Source organism: Mytilus trossulus, chromosome 3, assembly GCF_036588685.1.
Source record: "Mytilus trossulus isolate FHL-02 chromosome 3, PNRI_Mtr1.1.1.hap1, whole genome shotgun sequence".
NCBI lineage: Eukaryota > Metazoa > Mollusca > Bivalvia > Mytilida > Mytilidae > Mytilus > Mytilus trossulus.
Genome location: NC_086375.1, coordinates 93,794,812 through 93,818,123, shown reverse-complemented (window position 1 = coordinate 93,818,123; position 23,312 = coordinate 93,794,812). Strand labels below are relative to the sequence as shown.

The following is a 23,312-nucleotide window of genomic DNA, read 5'->3' as shown; positions in this document are numbered from 1 at the left end:
ATGATATAAAATACATGTTGCATGAATAAAACTAATGAAATACAAATGTTTGGTAAATTAATTCAGTAGTTTTACGATTTCAAATAAGTCCATCTAAATTAAGTAAACAATTACAATATTCAATATAATGCACCAAAAGATAAACTTACAGAAAGGAGTAGGTTTGAAAAGGTCTTAAAATAGCCCCTCATTCCAGCTACCGTTATACATGTAGTTTTCAAAGGTACCTGGGTAAAATATGAAATTCAGATTTAATGACCAATGTCACAATAAATCATAGCTAATTCGATGACTAAAAAGAAAACTTGTTGTACATAATAGCATACGATTCACGACATCACAAAAAGCACCCATTTTGATTTTCTACAAAAAAATCATTGAAAAAGGGCAATTTTTCAGAGATTTTTTTATAACAAAAAACAAACAGCACATGTGTCGGCAGAAAAAGGTCCTATAACATGTTTGTAATGACATTTTAAAAAACAGACTTGAAATTTTAGATTGTTGACGCCTGTGCTCTATTTGAATATTAAGATTGTTGACGGCTGTGCTGTATTTGAATATTTAGATTGTTGACACCTGTGCTCTCTTTGAATATTTAGATTGTTGACACCTGTGCTCTATTTGAATATTAAGATTGTTGGTGCCTGTGCTCTATTTGAATATTTAGATTGTTGACAGCTGTGCTCTATTTGAATATTTAGATTGTTGACACCTGTGCTCTATTTGAATATTAAGATTGTTGATGCCTGTGCTCTCTTTGAATATTTAGATTGTTGACACCTGTGCTCTATTTGAATATTTAGTTTGTTGACGCCTGTGCTCTATTTGAATATTTAGATTGTTGACGACCTGTGCTCTATTTGAATATTTAGTTTGTTGACGCCTGTGCTCTATTTGAATATTTAGATTGTTGACGGCAGTGCTCTCTTTGAATATTTAGATTGTTGACGCCTGTGCTCTCTTTGAATATTTAGATTGTTGACACCTGTGCTCTATTTCAATATTTAGATTGTTGACGGCTGTGCTCTCTTTGAATTCAGATTGTTGACACCTGTGCTCTCTTTGAATTCAGATTGTTGACACCTGTGCTCTCTTTAAATATTTAGATTGTTGACGGCTGTGCTCTCTTTGAATATTAAGATTGTTGACGCCTGCGCTCTATTTGAATATTTAGAATGTTGACGCCTGTGCTCTCTTTCAATATTTAGATTGTTGACGCCTGTGCTCTATTTGAATATTTAGATTGTTGACACCTGTGCTCTCTTTGAATATTTAGATTGTTGACGCCTGTGCTCTATTTGAATATTTAGATTGTTGACACCTGTGCTCTATTTGAATATTTAATTGTTGACACCTGTGCTCTGTTTGAATATTTAGATTGTTGACGTCTGTGCTCAATTTGAATATTTAGATTGTTGACACCTGTGCTCTATTTGAATATTTAGATTGTTGACGCCTGTGCTCTATTTGAATATTTAGATTGTTGACGTCTGTGCTCTCTTTGAATATTTAGATTGTTGACGTCTGTGCTCTATTTGAATATTTAGATTGTTGACGCCTGTGCTCAATTTGAATATTTAGATTGTTGACACCTGTGCTCAATTTGAATATTTAGATTGTTGACGTCTGTGCTCTATTTGAATATTTAGATTGTTGACAACATTTTTATCTTGAAACATTGAGTATGATAATCAGGGCCAAATTTTGCCCTTAATAAACTTACTCCTTTGTGTATATTTAACATTAAAAAAAAAGATTTAAGTTTAATGGTGCATCAATACTGAAAATAAAAATGACACATTTAAAGATTTTTCACTACATATAGTTAAGTAGATATAGTATCTAGCTATCATAACACATATTTCAGACCAACAAAAGCAAGATATCTTATAAAGTCAAAATCATACATAGTCATCATCTAAACATCAAACAATCAGTAGACTTATTATTTAATTTCTCACATGTAATGGCTTTATATCATTCACACCAACAACTAACTTATTTAAAATAACTAATGATGTCCTATCACCAATATCAACAAAATAACAGATATAATTGATAAACTAAAACTTATACATACAAGCTATGCAAAGGTCTCAAAATTAATGACCTGTGATTGAAGGAGTGAGGCCAATTAATCGCCTCGGATATGTTCCAATGCTACTTAGACTACCTCCAAATGTCAGTAACTTATCATAATGTGACCTGATCACTGTAATACAAACAAGTAAATTAGGGAAAAAAGTTTCAGATTCAATGGCCAAAGAGGGTAGGGGCCAAATGATCTCCATGAAAATAAGATGAGCCAAATGGTTGTATATTACTAAACATTATTCTTCTCCCCTCAGTTGTAATAACAATTTTGATTTCTTGGTTGCACTTAATACCAGAAACAGTTTGTCTAAATCTTGATAGATATATGTGAATATTTTAAAATACTAAATAAAACCTCCAGTCATTGTGATTGGTTAACACACATTACATTGTGTACACAATTCTCTCATGATAACAATGATGTCCTTTCTCTCATTAAACATGTACACTTTTGTCACAGTAGAGCTATAAGTAGAACTTTACTACATTTATAAGTCCTTGTTAGGAACAAAAAGAGTAGAACATACAAGAACTCAACAACCCATTCACACATCATTAAATTTAACATAAAATTATTATTCAAAATTGAAAATACATTCATTTATACATGAGTACAATTAGTCAAGCTGCAACAATTAAACAAACCATAAAAATATATAAAACAGCAAAATAAAACCTGAGTTTCTAACATATCTGATTTCAAAGGAAAGAAATTGTCCTTACTGCATTTGTAAACAAATTAAAACAAAGAAGGAAATGTACCAGTCCTTTCATGCAAAAAGGTCCAACAGAAAATAATTACAACATAAGATAAAATATTGGACTTACTTTTAAGTTCAATGATTTCATCAAGTGTAAAGTATTATCTGCTCAACACACTTTCTTACACAAAACTTCAAACAGACCAAGTAAATTACAGGAAACAACTTATGTAACTTACAAAATTGAAATAGGAATTAGTTAACCAAATAGTGGACTAAAAACTCTAAATGGCTCCCAGAAACAAATGCACATAACTACCTGCTGTCCAGATATGATATTGTTTTGGCAAATCAAAGCATAGGAAAATATCAAACATATTTCTCTTCATGAAAGTCACATATAATTTGTCAACATGTAGCTTACATATAATTTCAAATTGTGTGAGATTATTGAAAATATAAAAATACAATATGGTATGATTGCCAATGAGACAACTTTTCACTACAGTTTTGACCATTCCATTCAAATTCTTCATATTATGAAAAGTAAAATGTGTCAAAGTAAAAAAAGTCAACATAGATTCCAGCACAACAAGGAAGGAAGTCCGTCAAATCTTATCTGTATTTATTTAATAAAATTTAACAGCAAAATAATTGTAATATATTTTACTTCATTTCATTTTTCATTGAATTTAAAATCTTATATCTGCTTATTTCCATAAAGTTACATTAACATAATATAATGAAGGACAATGAAACATGGGAAAATAAAACTAAAGTTGATCTGCCAACCAATCATTGCTAACCATTCATATTTTTAACCTACTTTGGTAAAATATCTAACTTAAAAAAATAAAAAAATATTTCCGATCTGGATTAATTATCTCCTATTTGTTGGGATAAGAACAGCAATTTCCTGTAACAGTTTATATAAAACTCTTCTAGAACTTTCCCGTGATCTTCACCATCAACCATGTGTTGTCAATTAATAACAAGGTTGACACATGGTCCATCACTAACAAAACACCTTTCCAGCACCAATAATCATCCACCAAAACTACAAACATCAGTCTTCTCTGTTCTATCTGATATAATTCTCAAAAGAATACCTTTCTTCCTTCTTGTTTGAATCTATCACTAAGGCTTAAACTGGTCTGAAATAGATAAGTTACTTATAAAACATGAGAAACTAACTCAAGGGTCATCTCTCTAGTGATCTCTAGAATCTATCACTAAGGCTTAAATGGTCTGAAATAGACAAGTTACTTATAAAACATGAGAAATCAACTCAAGGGTCATCTCTCTAGTGATTTCTAGAATCTATCACTAAGGCTTAAATGGTCTGAAATAGACAAGTTACTTATAAAACATGAGAAATCAACTCAAGGGTCATCTCTCTAGTGATCTCTAGAATCTATCACTAAGGCTTAAATGGTCTGAAATAGACAAGTTACTTATAAAACATGAGAAATCAACTCAAGGGTCATCTCTCTAGTGATCTCTAGAATCTATCACTAAGGCTTAAATGGTCTGAAATAGACAAGTTACTTATAAAACATGAGAAATCAACTCATGGGTCATCTATCACTAAGGCTTAAACTGGTCTGAAATAGATAAGTTACTTATAAAACATGAGAAACTACCTCAAGGGTCATCTCTCTAGTGATCTCTAGAATCTATCACTAAGGCTTAAATGGTCTGAAATAGACAAGTTACTTATAAAACATGAGAAATCAACTCATGGGTCATCTATCACTAAGGCTTAAACTGGTCTGAAATAGATAAGTTACTTATAAAACATGAGAAACTAACTCAAGGGTCATCTCTCTAGTGATCTCTAGAATCTATCACTAAGGCTTAAATGGTCTGAAATAGACAAGTTACTTATAAAACATGAGAAATCAACTCATGGGTCATCTATCACTAAGGGCTTAAACTGGTCTGAAATAGATAAGTTACTTATAAAACACGAGAAATCAACACAAGGGTCATCTCTCTAGTGATCTCTAGAATCTATCACTAAGGCTTAAACTGGTCTGAAATAGATAAGTTACTTATAAAACATGAGAAACTAACTCAAGGGTCATCTCTCTAGTGATCTCTAGAATCTATCACTAAGGCTTAAATGGTCTGAAATAGACAAGTTACTTATAAAACATGAGAAATCAACTCATGGGTCATCTATCACTAAGGCTTAAACTGGTCTAAAATAGATAAGTTACTTATAAAACATGAGAAACTAACTCAAGGGTCATCTCTCTAGTGATCTCTAGAATCTATCACTAAGGCTTAAATGGTCTGAAATAGACAAGTTACTTATAAAACATGAGAAATCAACTCATGGGTCATCTATCACTAAGGCTTAAACTGGTCTGAAATAGATAAGTTACTTATAAAACATGAGAAATCAACTCAAGGGTCATCTCTCTAGTGATCTCTAGAATCTATCACTAAGGCTTAAATGGTCTGAAATAGATAAGTTACTTATAAAACATGAGAAATCAACTCATGGGTCATCTATCACTAAGGCTTAAACTGGTCTGAAATAGACAAGTTACTTATAAAACATGAGAAATCAACTCAAGGGTCATCTCTCTAGTGATCTCTAGAATCTATCACTAAGGCTTAAATGGTCTGAAATAGACAAGTTACTTATAAAACATGAGAAACTAACTCATTGGTCATCTATCACTAAGGCTTAAACTGGTCTGAAATAGATAAGTTACTTATAAAACATGAGAAATCATCTCAAGGGTCATCTCTCTAGTGATCTCTAGAATCTATCACTAAGGCTTAAACTGGTCTGAAATAGACAAGTTACTTATAAAACATGAGAAATCAACTCAAGGGTCGTCTCTCTAGTGATCTCTAGAATCTATCACTAAGGCTTAAACTGGTCTGAAATAGATACTGTAAATTCAGAAATTATTGCGAGGTTTTTATTATTGCGAATAATGCGACTGAGTTGCAAACGCAATAATTTAAATGTTGTAAAAAAGTTATATGTTTCCTATTATATCGAAACAACAGAAACTCGCATTTTGTAATATTTTAGTTGAATTAAGAATGACTTTTCTCAAAATCGTAAAAATTCAAATCGCATTTAAGTGTAAAATGACAAAATCGCAATAATAAATGCACGCAATAATTTCTGAATTTACAGTAAGTTACTTATAAAACATGAGAAATCAACTCAAGGTTCATCTCTCTAGTGATCTCTCACTGGCAGACAAATGGATGAAACTAACTCAAGGGTCATCTCTCTAGTTATTTCTCACTGGCAGACAAATGGAAAGATGAGAAGACATTGAGAAGTGTGTAGTCACATAAATTTTTGGTTGAGAGGACGACTGTTTCCATGGTGTATGTTACATGATCTGATGGTATTTATGCCGACTTACTGACAGTTGAGAGGACGACTGTTAACAGGGTGTATGTTACATGATCTGGTGGTCTTTATGCCGACTTACTGACAGTTGAGAGGACGACTGTTTACAGGGTGTATGTTACATGATCTGGTGGTCTTTATGCCGACTTACTGACAGTTGAGAGGAAGACTGTTTACAGGGTGTATGTTACATGATCTGATGGTATTTATGCCAACTTACTGACAGTTGAGAGGATGACTGTTTACAGGGTGTATGTTACATGTTCTGATGGTCTTTATGCCGACTTACTGACAGTTGAGAGGACGACTTTTTCCATGGTGTATGTTACATGTTCTGATGGTCTTTATGCCGACTTACTGACAGTTGAGAGGACGACTGTTTACAGGGTGTATGTTACATGATCTGATGGTCTTTATGCCGACTTACTGACAGTTGAGAGGACGACTGTTTACAGGGTGTATGTTACATGTTCTGGTGGTCTGTATGCCGACTTACTGACAGTTGAGAGGATGACTGTTAACAGGGTGTATGTTACATGATCTGGTGGTCTTTATGCCGACTTACTGACAGTTGAGAGGACGACTGTTTACAGGGTGTATGTTACATGTTCTGATTGTCTTTATGCCGACTTACTGACAGTTGAGAGGACGACTGTTTACAGGGTGTATGTTACATGATCTGATGGTCTTTATGCCGACTTACTGACAGTTGAGAGGATGATTTTTTCCATGGTGTATGTTACATGATCTGATGGTCTTTATGCCGACTTACTGACAGTTGAGAGGATGACTTTTTCCATGGTGTATGTTACATGTTCTGATGGTTTTTATGCTGACTTACTGACAGTTGAGAGGACGACTGTTTACAGGGTGTATGTTACATGTTCTGATGGTATAATGCCGACTTACTGACAGTTGAGAGGACGACTGTTAACAGGGTGTATGTTACATGATCTGTTGGTCTTTATGCCGACTTACTGACAGTTGAGAGGATGACTTTTTCCATGGTGTATGTTACATGATCTGATGATCTTTATGCCGACTTACTGACAGTTGAGAGGACGACTGTTTACAGGGTGTATGTTACATGTTCTGATGGTCTTATGCGACTTACTGACAGTTTAGAGGACAACTGTTTACAGGGTGTATGTTACATGTTCTGATTGTCTTTATGCCGACTTACTGACAGTTGAGAGGACGACTTTTTCCATGGTGTATGTTACTTGTTCTGATGGTCTTGATGCCGACTTACTGACAGTTGAGAGGATGACTGTTTACAGGGTGTATGTTACATGATATGGTGGTCTTTATGTCGACTTACTGACAGTTGAGGATGACTTTTTCCATGGTGTATGTTACATGATCTGATGGTTTTTATGTCGACTTACTGACAGTTGAGGATGACTTTTTCCATGGTGTATGTTACATGATCTGATGGTTTTTATGTCGACTTACTGACAGTTGAGGATGACTTTTTCCATGGTGTATGTTACATGATCTGATGGTCTTTATGCCGACTTACTGACAGTTGAGAGGACGACTGTTTACAGGGTGTATGTTACATGTTCTGATGGTTTTTATGTCGACTTACTGACAGTTGAGGATGACTTTTTCCATGGTGTATGTTACATGATCTGATGGTCTTTATGCCGACTTACTGACAGTTGAGAGGACGACTGTTTACAGGGTGTATGTTACATGTTCTGATTGTCTTTATGCCGACTTACTGACAGTTGAGAGGACGACTGTTAACAGGGTGTATGTTACATGATCTGGTGGTCTTTATGCCGACTTACTGACAGTTGAGAGGATGACTTTTTCCATGGTGTATGTTACATGATCTGATGGTCTTTATGCAGACTTACTGACAGTTGAGAGGACGACTGTTTACAGGGTGTATGTTACATGTTCTGATGGTCTTTATGTCGACTTACTGACAGTTGAGAGGATGACTGTTTACAGGGTGTATGTTACATGATCTGATGGTCTTTTTGCCGACTTACTGACAGTTGAGAGGACGACTGTTTACAGGGTGTATGTTACATGTTCTGGTGGTCTTTATGCCGACTTACTGACAGTTGAGAGGATGACTTTTTCCATGGTGTATGTTACATGATCTGATGGTCTTTATGCAGACTTACTGACAGTTGAGAGGACGACTGTTTACAGGGTGTATGTTACATGTTCTGATGGTCTTTATGCCGACTTACTGACAGTTGAGAGGATGACTGTTTACAGGGTGTATGTTACATGTTCTGATGGTTTTTATGTCGACTTACTGACAGTTGAGGATGACTTTTCCATGGTGTATGTTACATGATCTGATGGTCTTTATGCCGACTTACTGACAGTTGAGAGGTCGACTGTTTACAGGGTGGATGTTACATGTTCTGATGGTTTTTATGTCGACTTACTGACAGTTGAGAGGATGACTGTTTACAGGGTGTATGTTACATGATCTGATGGTCTTTTTGCCGACTTACTGACAGTTGAGAGGACGACTGTTTACAGGGTGTATGTTACATGTTCTGGTGGTCTGTATGCTGACTTACTGACAGTTGAGAGGATGACTGTTTACAGGGTGTATGTTACATGTTCTGATGGTTTTTATGTCGACTTACTGACAGTTGAGAGGACGACTGTTTACAGGGTGTATGTTACATGATCTGGTGGTCTTTATGTCAACTTACTGACAGTTGAGAGGACGACTGTTTACAGGGTGTATGTTACATGATCTGATGGTCTTTATGCCGACTTACTGACAGTTGAGAGGACGACTGTTTACAGGGTGTATGTTACATGATATGGTGGTCTTTATGTCGACTTACTGACAGTTGAGAGGAAGACTGTTTACAGGGTGTATGTTACATGTTCTGATGGTCTTTATGCCGACTTACTGACAGTTGAGAGGACGACTGTTTACAGGGTGTATGTTACATGATCTGGTGGTCTTTATGCCGACTTACTGACAGTTGAGAGGACGACTGTTTACAGGGTGTATGTTACATGATCTGATGGTCTTTATGTCGACTTACTGACAGTTGAGAGGACGACTGTTTACAGGGTGTATGTTACATGTTCTGGTGGTCTTTATGCCGACTTACTGACAGTTGAGAGGACGACTGTTTACAGGGTGTATGTTACATGTTCTGATGGTCTTTATGCCGACTTACTGACAGTTGAGAGGACGACTGTTTACAGGGTGTATGTTACATGTTCTGGTGGTCTTTATGCCGACTTACTGACAGTTGAGAGGAAGACTGTTTACAGGGTGTATGTTACATGTTCTGGTGGTTTTTATGCCGACTTACTGACAGTTGAGAGGATGACTGTTTACAGGGTGTATGTTACATGATATGGTGGTCTTTATGCCGACTTACTGACAGTTGAGAGGACGACTGTTTACAGGGTGTATGTTACATGATATGGTGGTCTTTATGCCGACTTACTGACAGTTGAGAGGAAGACTGTTTACAGGGTGTATGTTACATGTTCTGGTGGTTTTTATGCCGACTTACTGACAGTTGAGAGGACGACTGTTTACAGGGTGTATGTTACATGTTCTGATGGTCTTTATGTCGACTTACTGACAGTTGAGAGGACGACTGTTTACAGGGTGTATGTTACATGATATGGTGGTCTTTATGCCGACTTACTGACAGTTGAGAGGAAGACTGTTTACAGGGTGTATGTTACATGTTCTGGTGGTTTTTATGCCAACTTACTGACAGTTGAGAGGACGACTGTTTACAGGGTGTATGTTACATGTTCTGATGGTCTTTATGTCGACTTACTGACAGTTGAGAGGACGACTGTTTACAGGGTGTATGTTACATGATCTGGTGGTCTTTATGCCGACTTACTGACAGTTGAGAGGAAGACTGTTTACAGGGTGTATGTTACATGATCTGGTGGTCTTTATGCCGACTTACTGACAGTTGAGAGGAAGACTGTTTACAGGGTGTATGTTACATGATCTGGTGGTCTTTATGCCGACTTACTGACAGTTGAGAGGACAACTGTTTACAGGGTGTATGTTACATGTTCTGATGGTCTTTATGCCGACTTACTGACAGTTGAGAGGAAGACTGTTTACAGGGTGTATGTTACATGATCTGATGGTTTTTATGTCGACTTACTGACAGTTGAGAGGACAACTGTTTACAGGGTGTATGTTACATGTTCTGATGGTCTTTATGCTGACTTACTGACAGTTGAGAGGAAGACTGTTTACAGGGTGTATGTTACATGATCTGGTGGTCTTTATGCCGACTTACTGACAGTTGAGAGGACGACTGTTTACAGGGTGTATGTTACATGTTCTGATGGTCTTATGCAGACTTACTGACAGTTGAGAGGACGACTGTTTACAGGGTGTATGTTACATGATCTGGTGGTCTTTATGCCGACTTACTGACAGTTGAGAGGAAGACTGTTTACAGGGTGTATGTTACATGTTCTGATGGTTTTTATGCTGACTTACTGACAGTTGAGAGGACGACTTTTTCCATGGTGTATGTTACATGATCTGATGGTCTTTATGCTGACTTACTGACAGTTGAGAGGACAACTGTTTACAGGGTGTATGTTACATGTTCTGATGGTCTTTATGCCTATTTACTGACAGTTGAGAGGAAGACTGTTTACAGGGTGTATGTTACATGTTCTGATGGTTTTTATGTCGACTTACTGACAGTTGAGAGGACGACTGTTTACAGGGTGTATGTTACATGTTCTGATGGTTTTTATGTCGACTTACTGACAGTTGAGAGGACGACTGTTTACAGGGTGTATGTTACATGTTCTGATGGTCTTTATGCCGACTTACTGACAGTTGAGAGGATGACTGTTTACAGGGTGTATGTTACATGTTCTGATGGTTTTTATGTCGACTTACTGACAGTTGAGAGGACGACTGTTTACAGGGTGTATGTTACATGTTCTGATGGTCTTTATGCCGACTTACTGACAGTTGAGAGGACGACTGTTTACAGGGTGTATGTTACATGATCTGATGGTCTTTATGCTGACTTACTGACAGTTGAGAGGACAACTGTTTACAGGGTGTATGTTACATGATCTGATGGTCTTTATGCCGACTTACTGACAGTTGAGAGGACGACTGTTTACAGGGTGTATGTTACATGATCTGGTGGTCTTTTTGCCGACTTACTGACAGTTGAGAGGACGACTGTTTACAGGGTGTATGTTACATGATCTGATTGTCTTTATGCCGACTTACTGACAGTTGAGAGGACGACTGTTTACAGGGTGTATGTTACATGTTCTGGTGGTCTTTATGTCGACTTACTGACAGTTGAGAGGATGACTGTTTACAGGGTGCATGTTACATGTTCTGATGGTCTTTATGCCGACTTACTGACAGTTGAGAGGACGACTGTTTACAGGGTGTATGTTACATGATCTGATGGTCTTTATGCCGACTTACTGACAGTTGAGAGGATGACTTTTTCCATGGTGTATGTTACATGATCTGATGATCTTTATGCCGACTTACTGACAGTTGAGAGGACGACTGTTTACAGGGTGTATGTTACATGTTCTGATGGTTTTTATGCCGACTTACTGACAGTTGAGAGGACGACTGTTTCCATGGTGTATGTTACATGTTCTGGTGGTCTTTATGCTGACTTACTGACAGTTGAGAGGACGACTGTTTACAGGGTGTATGTTACATGATCTGGTGGTCTTTATGTCGACTTACTGACAGTTGAGAGGACGACTGTTTACAGGGTGTATGTTACATGTTCTGGTGGTCTTTATGACGACTTACTGACAGTTGAGAGGACGACTGTTTACAGGGTGTATGTTACATGTTCTGATGGTTTTTATGTCGACTTACTGACAGTTGAGAGGATGACTGTTTACAGGGTGTATGTTACATGATATGGTGGTCTTTATGTCGACTTACTGACAGTTGAGAGGACGACTGTTTACAGGGTGTATGTTACATGTTCTGGTGGTCTTTATGACGACTTACTGACAGTTGAGAGGACGACTGTTTACAGGGTGTATGTTACATGTTCTGATGGTTTTTATGTCGACTTACTGACAGTTGAGAGGATGACTGTTTACAGGGTGTATGTTACATGATATGGTGGTCTTTATGTCGACTTACTGACAGTTGAGAGGACGACTGTTTACAGGGTGTATGTCACATGTTCTGATGGTTTTTATGTCGACTTACTGACAGTTGAGAGGATGACTGTTTACAGGGTGTATGTTACATGATATGGTGGTCTTTATGTCGACTTACTGACAGTTGAGAGGATGACTGTTTACAGGGTGTATGTTACATGATATGGTGGTCTTTATGTCGACTTACTGACAGTTGAGAGGACGACTGTTTACAGGGTGTATGTTACATGATCTGGTGGTCTTTATGCCGACTTACTGACAGTTGAGAGGACGACTGTTTACAGGGTGTATGTTACATGTTCTGATGGTTTTTATGCCGACTTAGTCTTACTGAAGGTTGAAGGGAAGAAAGTTTTAGGGAAGACTTTTTTCATGGTGTATGTTACATGTTCTGATGGTTTTTATGCCGACTTAGTCTTACTGAAGGTTGAAGGGAAGAAAGTTTTAGGTAAGACTTTTTCCATGGTGTATGTTACATGTTCTGATGGTTTTTATGCCCATGTTCTAATGGTGTTTAACAGTACTTACTGAAGGTTGTGAGAACAGCTCTTTATCCATGTTGTATGATATATGTTCTGATGGTTTTAAAGCCTAAAATATAAACATTCAAACATAAATCTCTACTCACTATCACATGATGATACAGGATTTACACATATTTTGACAGGTTATGATTAGTGTTGTCAACAGTTAACCGGTTAACCGGTTAACCGGTCGAACGACCGAATACCGAATACCAAAAACGTTAACCGGTTAACCGGACTTTTTTTCAATTTGTATAGATTTGATATAAATTTGTATGGAAATCATTAAATAGTTATGTTTTATTTAAAAATTGTCCAGTATTTTGATTGCTATTGTTGATCCTAAATACATAAAAGTAATTAGAGCTCGGGGCAGCACCTTAAAGAAACATGATTGGTAAACATGATTTTTTAACAATAACTTTAAATCAGAGATGCGATTAAATTTTACTAATTAGTTCATTATTTCGTTTTTGATCTAATAATGTGTAAACCAACATTTAAATGTGCAACCCCCATAGTGCAAGGTTTAGTCTTACTTTAAACGAAATGCTGCCTGAAAATTGTGAAATGCAAACCAATGTGAATGTACTCAAGGTATACGTGATAGTACAAGTTAAACATGCTTAAAGAAACAGGCAAACAAAGTATAGAAACAGGTCGTATGGTGACCTATAGTTATTAATTTCTGTGTTATTTTGGTCTCTTGTGGAGAATTGTTTCAATCATACGATATCTTCTTTTTTTATTATTAATCATTTCAAATTGAAACACTCCCCATTATTTTTGTAAGACAACAAGAGAAAATTAAAAATGATCGGTTTCAGACAAATTCAATTATACGAGATCAAGACTTTTTTTTTATTTTATTTTTCAATCTGAAGTTGGTACAAATGCTATAGTTGATACGGTGTATTTGTTTATTAAAAGTCAAACTTCGCCAGGAATCCTCCTTATAATGCCAAAGGACAAACTTCAATTCTGTAATCGTAATATTATGAATTCGATGAAAGTTTGTCAAATTGACACATCTTATAACTATTTGTACATGTAGGGTACTATTAATAAGGCTTTAAAAGGACAACTTAAACTACCGGTTAACCGGTTAATCGGTCGAACGATTATCCGAGTAAAAAGTGTACGATTTGACAACACTAGTTATGATCAAAGCAAATCTTTCCCTTCTGTGTTTATTTTGTCAATGTATCCTTATTCACTATAAAGTTCCACAAATTTGATTTTAATTCCATATTAAACCATAGAAAAATGGGTTTGAACAGACCTTATAAGGATCCATGATTCTGTAATTTGCTTAAATTCGCATCCTCAAAAATCAAATAATTGATATTTTTAGTATTTAAAACAATTTGACAGTAGTCCATTCTTACTATTCATTTTTTAATGAATACACGCCTGTTACATAGCTCAATTGCTAATTTAATTTTTTTCTGATGTCACATTGAGAGATTTCTATAGATTTTACTTTTCTAGTGAATACTCCAAAATCAGCTAATAAACATTGATCATGAACTATTTACTTGCAAAGTAAATAATTTGACCTCATTGAATCTGTATTCATGTAAATTTCAATTGAACCCCTTAGCTAGAGATGGTTAACGCATGAATTGTGTGCGTGTTTGATTATTTAAAGGATCAGAATGTCAACATTGAAAGTGAATGAAGATAAATGATTCGATCCTCTTATTCAGGTAAAAATGATGATTAACATATATTTGTAATCTATAAATAAAATTAAATAGACCTAGAAGAATCCAATAGCAAGATTTCTTTTTCTATTTATATCTATATTTATGTTTATATTGCTTATATGGGCATAGGTGGTCTTCGGGAGGTCACTGGACAGTCGACAATGAGAAGGCATCCAGACTGAAATACACACAAAACAAAGCTACATACTGTGGATTCATTATTATTCGTTGGTTATTAATTTTCATGGATTTTGTGGGAACAGGTAAACCATGAAATCAAATGTTCTATATTCTTGTATGCAGATTTCAGCAAAACCATGAAATTGAATAACAATGAGCATGAATCCACAGTATTATTGAGCTAATAGCCTGTCTCATATCCTTTCAAAACATGGATGGATTATATCCCATATGAAAACATTGATGGATATCCCATATCTTTAAAAAAAAAATATGGATGGATATTCTCTAATAAGTTATCTACAAACAGGTGGTATCACTATAAAAGAACTGAACATGTGTAACATAGTTTGGCATAACATATCCCTTTGATATTTTCAAACTCTTTTCTTTTATTAACAGGAGAAGCAGAATAAAATTTAGAACAGGGATATATGATACTTGAAATACTACTTTTATCTTACCTGTATTTGTTTCCTGAGATTGTCCTTGTTTTGTCTTCATACTACTTTTATCTTACCTGTATTTGTTTCCTGATATTGTCCTGTCTGTTAAGTCTTCATACTACTTTTATCTTACCTGTATTTGTTTCCTGATATTGTCCTGTCTGTTAAGTCTTCATACTACTTTTATCTTACCTGTATTTGTTTCCTGATATTGTCCTGTCTGTTAAGTCTTCATACTACTTTTATCTTACCTGTATTTGTTTCCTGAGATTGTCCTGTCTGTTAAGTCTTCATACTACTTTTATCTTACCTGTATTTGTTTCCTGAGATTGTCCTGTCTGTTTAGTCTTCATACTACTTTTATCTTACCTGTATTTGTTTCCTGAGATTGTCCTGTCTGTTTAGTCTTCATACTACTTTTATCTTACCTGTATTTGTTTCCTGATATTGTCCTGTCTGTTAAGTCTTCATACTACTTTTATCTTACCAGTATTTGTTTCCTGATATTGTCCTGTCTGTTAAGTCTTCATACTACTTTTATCTTACCTGTATTTGTTTCCTGAGATTGTCCTGTCTGTTAAGTCTTCATACTACTTTTATCTTACCTGTATTTGTTTCCTGAGATTGTCCTGTCTGTTAAGTCTTCATACTACCTTTATCTTACCAGTATTTGTTTCCTGAGATTGTCCTGTCTGTTAAGTCTTCATACTACTTTTATCTTACCTGTATTTGTTTCCTGAGATTGTCCTGTCTGTTAAGTCTTCATACTACTTTTATCTTACCTGTATTTGTTTCCTGAGATTGTCCTGTCTGTTAAGTCTTCATACTACTTTTATCTTACCTGTATTTGTTTCCTGAGATTGTCCTGTCTGTTAAGTCTTCATACTACCTTTATCTTACCTGTATTTGTTTCCTGAGATTGTCCTGTCTGTTAAGTCTTCATACTACTTTTATCTTACCTGTATTTGTTTCCTGAGATTGTCCTGTCTGTTAAGTCTTCATACTACTTTTATCTTACCTGTATTTGTTTCCTGAGATTGTCCTGTCTGTTTAGTCTTCATACTACTTTTATCTTACCTGTATTTGTTTCCTGAGATTGTCCTGTCTGTTAAGTCTTCATACTACTTTTATCTTACCTGTATTTGTTTCCTGATATTGTCCTGTCTGTTTAGTCTTCATACTACTTTTATCTTACCTGTATTTGTTTCCTGAGATTGTCCTGTCTGTTAAGTCTTCATACTACTTTTATCTTACCTGTATTTGTTTCCTGATATTGTCCTGTCTGTTAAGTCTTCATACTACTTTTATCTTACCTGTATTTGTTTCCTGAGATTGTCCTGTCTGTTTAGTTTTCATACTACTTTTATCTTACCTGTATTTGTTTCCTGAGATTGTCCTGTCTGTTTAGTCTTCATACTACTTTTATCTTACCTGTATTTGTTTCCTGAGATTGTCCTGTCTGTTAAGTCTTCATACTACTTTTATCTTACCTGTATTTGTTTCCTGAGATTGTCCTGTCTGTTAAGTCTTCATACTACTTTTATCTTACCTGTATTTGTTTCCTGATATTGTCCTGTCTGTTAAGTCTTCATACTACTTTTATCTTACCTGTATTTGTTTCCTGATATTGTCCTGTCTGTTAAGTCTTCATACTACTTTTATCTTACCTGTATTTGTTTCCTGATATTGTCCTGTCTGTTTAGTCTTCATACTACTTTTATCTTACCTGTATTTGTTTCCTGAGATTGTCCTGTCTGTTAAGTCTTCATACTACTTTTATCTTACCTGTATTTGTTTCCTGAGATTGTCCTGTCTGTTAAGTCTTCATACTACTTTTATCTTACCTGTATTTGTTTCCTGAGATTGTCCTGTCTGTTAAGTCTTCATAATACTTTTATCTTACCTGTATTTGTTTCCTGATATTGTCCTGTCTGTTTAGTCTTCATACTACTTTTATCTTACCTGTATTTGTTTCCTGAGATTGTCCTGTCTGTTAAGTCTTCATACTACTTTTATCTTACCTGTATTTGTTTCCTGAGATTGTCCTGTCTGTTAAGTCTTCATACTACTTTTATCTTACCTGTATTTGTTTCCTGAGATTGTCCTGTCTGTTTAGTCTTCATACTACTTTTATCTTACCTGTATTTGTTTCCTGATATTGTCCTGTCTGTTAAGTCTTCATACTACTTTTATCTTACCTGTATTTGTTTCCTGAGATTGTCCTGTCTGTTAAGTCTTCATACTACCTTTATCTTACCTGTATTTGTTTCCTGAGATTGTCCTGTCTGTTAAGTCTTCTGCCTCCCCGTCGAGGACCCCGAGGACCCCTGTAAAAATGATTACATAGTACAGCTATGGTGTCTTTAAATAATCAAGATTGGCCAGCTGAAGGACGCCTCCGGGTGCAGGAATTTCTGCTGCATTGAAGACATGTTGGTGACCTTCTAATGCTGTCTGCTCTTTGGTTGGGTTGTTGTCTCTTTGACAAATTCCCCATTTCCATTCACAATTTCATAAATTGATTACATAGTATAGCTTTGGCATCTTTAAATGTCAAATTGATTAAATAGTATAGCTTTGGTGGTCACATAAACCTTGTGTTTAAATTTCAGAGATTTCTATTTACTTATACTCAAGTTATTGTGCAAAAACCAGGAAAATGCTTATTTGTGCCCCTTTTTGGCCCCTAATTCCTTAACTGTTGGGACCAAAACCCCCAAAATCAATCCCAACCTACCTTTAGTGGTTATAAACCTTGTGATAAAATTTCATTGATTTCTATTTACTTATACTTAAGTTATTATCAGGAAATCATCCGTCTTCCAACAACGACGTGATACCAATATAAGATCAAAATTATTTTAATTTTTGCGGTTGTATCAAAACTGTTCAAGTGTTTTCTTATCAATATAATAATTACCCCTTAAGAACTGAATATAACCCTGAGTGATATAAGACTTTAATTACCGTTCCACTGTTGTATTGTCCACATTGACTGTTAGTATTCCATCATCCACATCCACTTCAGCTGCCTTCCTCCATCTGTATAGGTAAGAAATAAGTTAAGATGCATGCAAGATATTTGTATCTTATACGTTTTACAAGGCAGTTACACATAAACTAACCATAGAAAACATTATGTTTGTGTATTATTAACCATTATGCTTATGTATTAACCATACAAGACATTATGTTAGTATATTAACTATAGGAGACATTATGTTTAAGTATTAACCATTATGTTTGCAGTGATTTTGCTAGCTCTCGTCACTTTCGTATTTTACAAAAAGATTTTTCGAAATGACGAAAATATTTCATATCAATTTCGTCACATAAATTTGGAAAGTGTAAAAATATTTACACATCAAATTACTTGAATTCTACCTGTCTTTATGTTTCTGACAAGTTTATGACCCTCAGGTAATTAACGTTTACCAAAAGTGTTAAAAGTTGTGATGATAAGTAATCCGCCTATCGCCAATCAGATGGGTCACTAATCCCTTAATTATTATTATAAAACCTCATAAATGACCATCATAATAATCTGTTTAAATTAAATCAGTCAGTCAGCATTTCATTTTTATCATGCATTTCTCACAATTCTGTCGTATTTTAGTCATTTGAACAAAATTGATAATCTTCCCGGACATTTCAACTTTATTTTAATTTCAATATTTCCTTTACGATCATAATTTGCAGTTTGCTTGTCGTACTTTCGTCATTTTAACATATTTTCGTCATATTTTAAATAAATATTCATCAAAAACTTTCGACAACTTCGACTTTATTCAAAACGTAAATATTTTCACTTGCAAACAGTTGTTTCCTGATCTATGTATTGTGCATGCGTAAAAGTTGGTAGAGGAATCCGGTTTATTCTGAAATTATTATTCAATTGTCAATTAAAAATCGAAAGTAAACGTGATCTACAGTCTACAGTCATTCATGATTAGAATCCTCCCATTAAGTATAGATGCAGATCCTTCTATCCAATATTAAAGAAATTGATTCCAAATAGATATTTAAACGTATTTTCAAGGATATAAATGATTGTGAAGTGAAAAAGTCGTTATATTACAAGTTCATTTGTGCAGTGGTTTAAGAAATAGAGGCACCCAACTTTTGTTGATCAGGGGTGTGCCCTGAAAATAACTGAAGTGAAGCTGTGAACTATATTACCAGATCCCTGTTCTTATCTTCATAACTTAGCATCACATCAGTCAATTCATTCAATATTGCCAACAACTGCCTACATTAGCAATCCTAAAGTCTTCAAGATCCTAGACTAGTCCTTGAAGGACTTAGACATATATGTATAGCTAGTTATATAAACATCCTAGACCCCTTGCTATTATAAAAAATAAGGCTGATTTTTATCACACGCAAAAGTGACTAAAGCCCTCAAAATCCTAGCTGAAACTCTGTGTTGGTGTACTAACCATAACAATAGCCGTACAGTGACCTATAGTTGTTATTGTCTGTGTCATTTTGGTCTCTTGTAGACAGTTGTCTCATTGGCAATCATACAACATCTTCTTTTTTATATACTAGACATGTTCATGATGTTAGTGTTCTAAACATAGAAGACATTTTGATTGTGTATTAACCATAGAAGACATGTATTACATACCTTCTTCTTTTTTTAATTGGAGGCTGCTCATTCTGCAAATAAAATATAATAATTTAGATTAAGTAATAATTTGTTTTATATAACTAATTTTGTATGAAAGGAGTGCAATGTTTCATAAACAGAACATTTAATTTAGAATGAACCTTTACTGACATATGTATAACATTTACTAATAATAACTATCCTATGCATTGATACATACCAGAGATGCCATAGATGTAGTTACACTGTTTTTCCGTTTAAATCCAACAATCGGCTGTCTTTGGTTTTGTTGCTGATTAATTTTCTGAAGTGTTTGTCTTGCTTTTTTAAGTGCTTTCAAAGCTTCTGTCTTTTTCTTGGATAAATTCTGTATATTATTATTAATGTTATTCCTAACTCCTCCCTGTAAACGCCCTCTTCCACGTCTAGAATCGTGCTGGTAGAATCCTTGCTGTATACTTTGCCTTGGGATTTGTCCTTGTTGTATTTGTCTATTTTGACTTTGGTTCTGTCCTTGACCTTGTAGTATTTGTCTATTTTGACGTTGGTTTTGTCCCTGACCTTGTTGTCTTTGTCTATTTTGTAAGCCTATTCTATTTTGTCTTGGACTCTGATTTGGTACAGCTTGTCTATTTTGACCTTTTCTGTTCTGTTGCTGCCATGAATTTTGAGAGTAATAACGCTGCTGTCCTTGTCCTTGTCGATTTTGCTGTTGGTTCTGTTGTTGTCCAGATTTCTTAACATGAAAGATAAATTAACATTAATTTATATACCTAGTAGATAAGTTAGGGTTAGTATAGCATGACTTCTTAACATGAAAGATAAATTAACATTAATTTTTATATACCTAGTAGATAAGTTAGGGTTAGTATAGCATGACTTCTTAACATGAAAGATAAATTAACATTCATTTGTTATATATCTAGTAGATAAGTTAGGGTTAGTATAGCATGACTTCTTAACATGAAAGATAAATTAACATTAATTTATATATACCTAGTAGATACGTTAGGGTTAGTATAGAAAGATAAATAGTTGATACGTTAGGGTTAGTATATCATGTATAGATAGTATACCTGTGTAATACAATCAGCCATCCATAATAAATCAGATTTCAGTCACATTTGTAAAGGCTTAATCAAACCCCTTATACATTTTATTCTTTTGGTTTAATCAGCTCTTAAAAATCTTGGATTTTCAAATAATTTTACTTAGAGCATCACTGACAAAACATGTATTCATGTCAAGATGCTGTAAAATTGGTTACTTTATATAATTAGTGTTCAGAAACCGAATAATCCAGCAATTTTTCCATTCATAAATGAGCATACATGTAACTCTTAAATAGTATATATACATGTAGGTGACACCACCTAAATTTCAAACTTGATTTTTATTTTGGTAATAAGCATTGTGTATAAGTTTCGTAGCATTAGGTTAAAAAGGCAAACTAAAAGTTAGAGAAAAGAAGCCAACTGCGAGACTTTATGGTATGACTTTGAATGGTGGCATATATTCCCTGTTTCCATCCTTAATTCTATTGTTATTTGCATTCTTGTCTTTGGTGTATAGTTGCCTTATTGCCTTTCATACAATATATAGATAAAGGAAGATGTGGTATGAGTGCCAATGAGACAACTCTCTTTCAAATAACAATTTAAATAAGTGATAGTTATTCAGTTTACCTTTTGTCTATTAAGTGGACTCACTCCTGATAACTGTCTCTGAAAAGCTTTAGCACCCATGTTTCTCTTTAATCCTCTTAAATTTCTTTGCCCTCTGCCTCCTTTCTGTACTCCTCCATATCTTGTCCCTCGGAGTCCATCATCTTGTCTGTTTCCTCCTCTGCCCCCTCTACCCCCTCTTCCACCACGTCCTTGATTTCTACCACCTCTACCACCTCTCCTTGAATGACTGGAAAGTTTTATAATATCATCTGCAATAAAATTAAAGTTAATATTCATGTTTACATTTTGTAAATATTACCAAATACATGTACATGTAGGTTTTCAAATTTATTTTCAACAAAAATGTGTCATAAGTACACGGATGTCCCACTCGCACTATCATTTTCCATGTTCAATGGACCGTGAAATTGGGTAGAAAATCTAATTTGGCATTAAAATTAGAAAGATCATACCGTATGGAACATGTGTGCTAAGTTTCAAGTTGCATCTAAAACTACCTTGACCAAAAACTTTAACCTGAAACTCCCACTTTCATTTTCTATGTTCAGTGGACTGTGAAATTGGGGTCAAAAGTTTAATTTGGCTTTAAAATTAGAAAGATCATATCATAGGCAACAAGTGTACTAAGTTTCAAATTGATTTGACTTCAGCTTCATCAGAAACTACCTCAACCAAAAACTTTAACCTGGAGCGGGACAACGAACGGACGAACGAACGGAGGCACAGGGGGTATTTGGACTCATCGCTACATGATGGACGTGCAGTTTTATTATGCACATTTGACGTTTTGCCATACCAAACAAACATAACATAAAGAAAACCATACAAAATTATATACATAAAACCATCGTTTTTATACGGCACCGATTTTAGCTGTACATACAGATCTCTTTTTAAAAGCACATACTTGGAAGTTTTTAGCTGTTCACTCACACTGGAGTATATACGCTCAAAATTGAGTCAACTCGTTGACTGGAAGATAGATAGATATATAGATAGATAAGATACGTGGTCAGAATTTTGTTTTTATAGTACGTGGTTAGAGAGATGTCTAACTGCCTAATTTTTCAGTAAAACTACATGATAACAATTATGATTTTATGTTTACCTAATGACATATCAACTTTTTCGTCTGCTGTTGCCATAATTCCTATCCTGTTTGCAGATGTGATGTTAATCTGTTGTTTATGTTCTCAGTGATGCTGAAATCAAAATGGCGCCTTGAAAGATGATTAACTCGGCCCAAATCCCATTCGACACTTCACAAATCCAAACCGCTCAGAGTTCAAACCAAGGAAATGCACGCGTTCTGCCTTCTTGCCTTTGTTAATCGTGTAAGGCAATGTTAGTTGTTATATTATTCAATTCAATATTTTATTGGAAAGAGCACAATAGAGGCGTGATCCAAAATGAAAACAAGACAATATAATATTATTAAAACACTGGCATATATAAATGAAATATTTATATAAGTGCTGCTGCACGTACCAACAAGTCATAAGTAAATTCTATGAATACCATTACAGTATAAGCTGATATTGAAACCATAAACATATATATACATATATGTCATAAAGCATAAATAAAGCATAAAAGATTTATTTAAAGTCGGTTATACATGATATAACAATACAACATAAGATCTGTAGAGCTTTTTTCCAACATACACATAAGATAAGCACAGTATATAAAACACATAAAACATAAAGCACATCATCCAAATAAATATTGTTATCAAGCACAGCAATTAATAAGTACAATTAAAGCATATAAGCAAACATAACATGCAGATAAACTAACATTCGTGC

General features: G+C 34.8%; 1 protein-coding gene across 3 annotated transcripts; it reads right to left on the bottom strand.

Moving 5' to 3' along the window:
• Positions 1 to 1,170: 1,170 nt before the first annotated feature.
• On the bottom strand, positions 1,171 to 22,781 carry LOC134712896 (neurogenic protein mastermind-like). Of its 3 annotated transcripts, XR_010106331.1 has the most exons (9): positions 22,613 to 22,781; positions 21,502 to 21,752; positions 20,037 to 20,552; positions 19,835 to 19,866; positions 18,172 to 18,246; positions 17,462 to 17,531; positions 12,874 to 12,936; positions 1,358 to 3,952; positions 1,171 to 1,324 (listed from the first exon to the last, which is right to left on the bottom strand). XR_010106331.1 is itself a non-coding variant. In XM_063574890.1 (8 exons), the coding sequence occupies exons 1-8, from the start codon at positions 22,647 to 22,649 to the stop codon at positions 3,896 to 3,898; spliced, it is 1,101 nt and encodes a 366-aa protein (XP_063430960.1). In that variant the 5' UTR covers positions 22,650 to 22,781; the 3' UTR covers positions 1,171 to 3,895. The 3 variants fall into 3 exon arrangements, 2 of the variants coding, with proteins under 2 accessions (XP_063430960.1, XP_063430961.1); XM_063574890.1 differs by having other exon boundaries at positions 1,171 to 3,952; XM_063574891.1 differs by lacking the exons at positions 1,171 to 1,324; positions 1,358 to 3,952 and adding an exon at positions 5,652 to 5,696.
• Between the last annotated feature and the right edge of the window lie 531 nt (positions 22,782 to 23,312).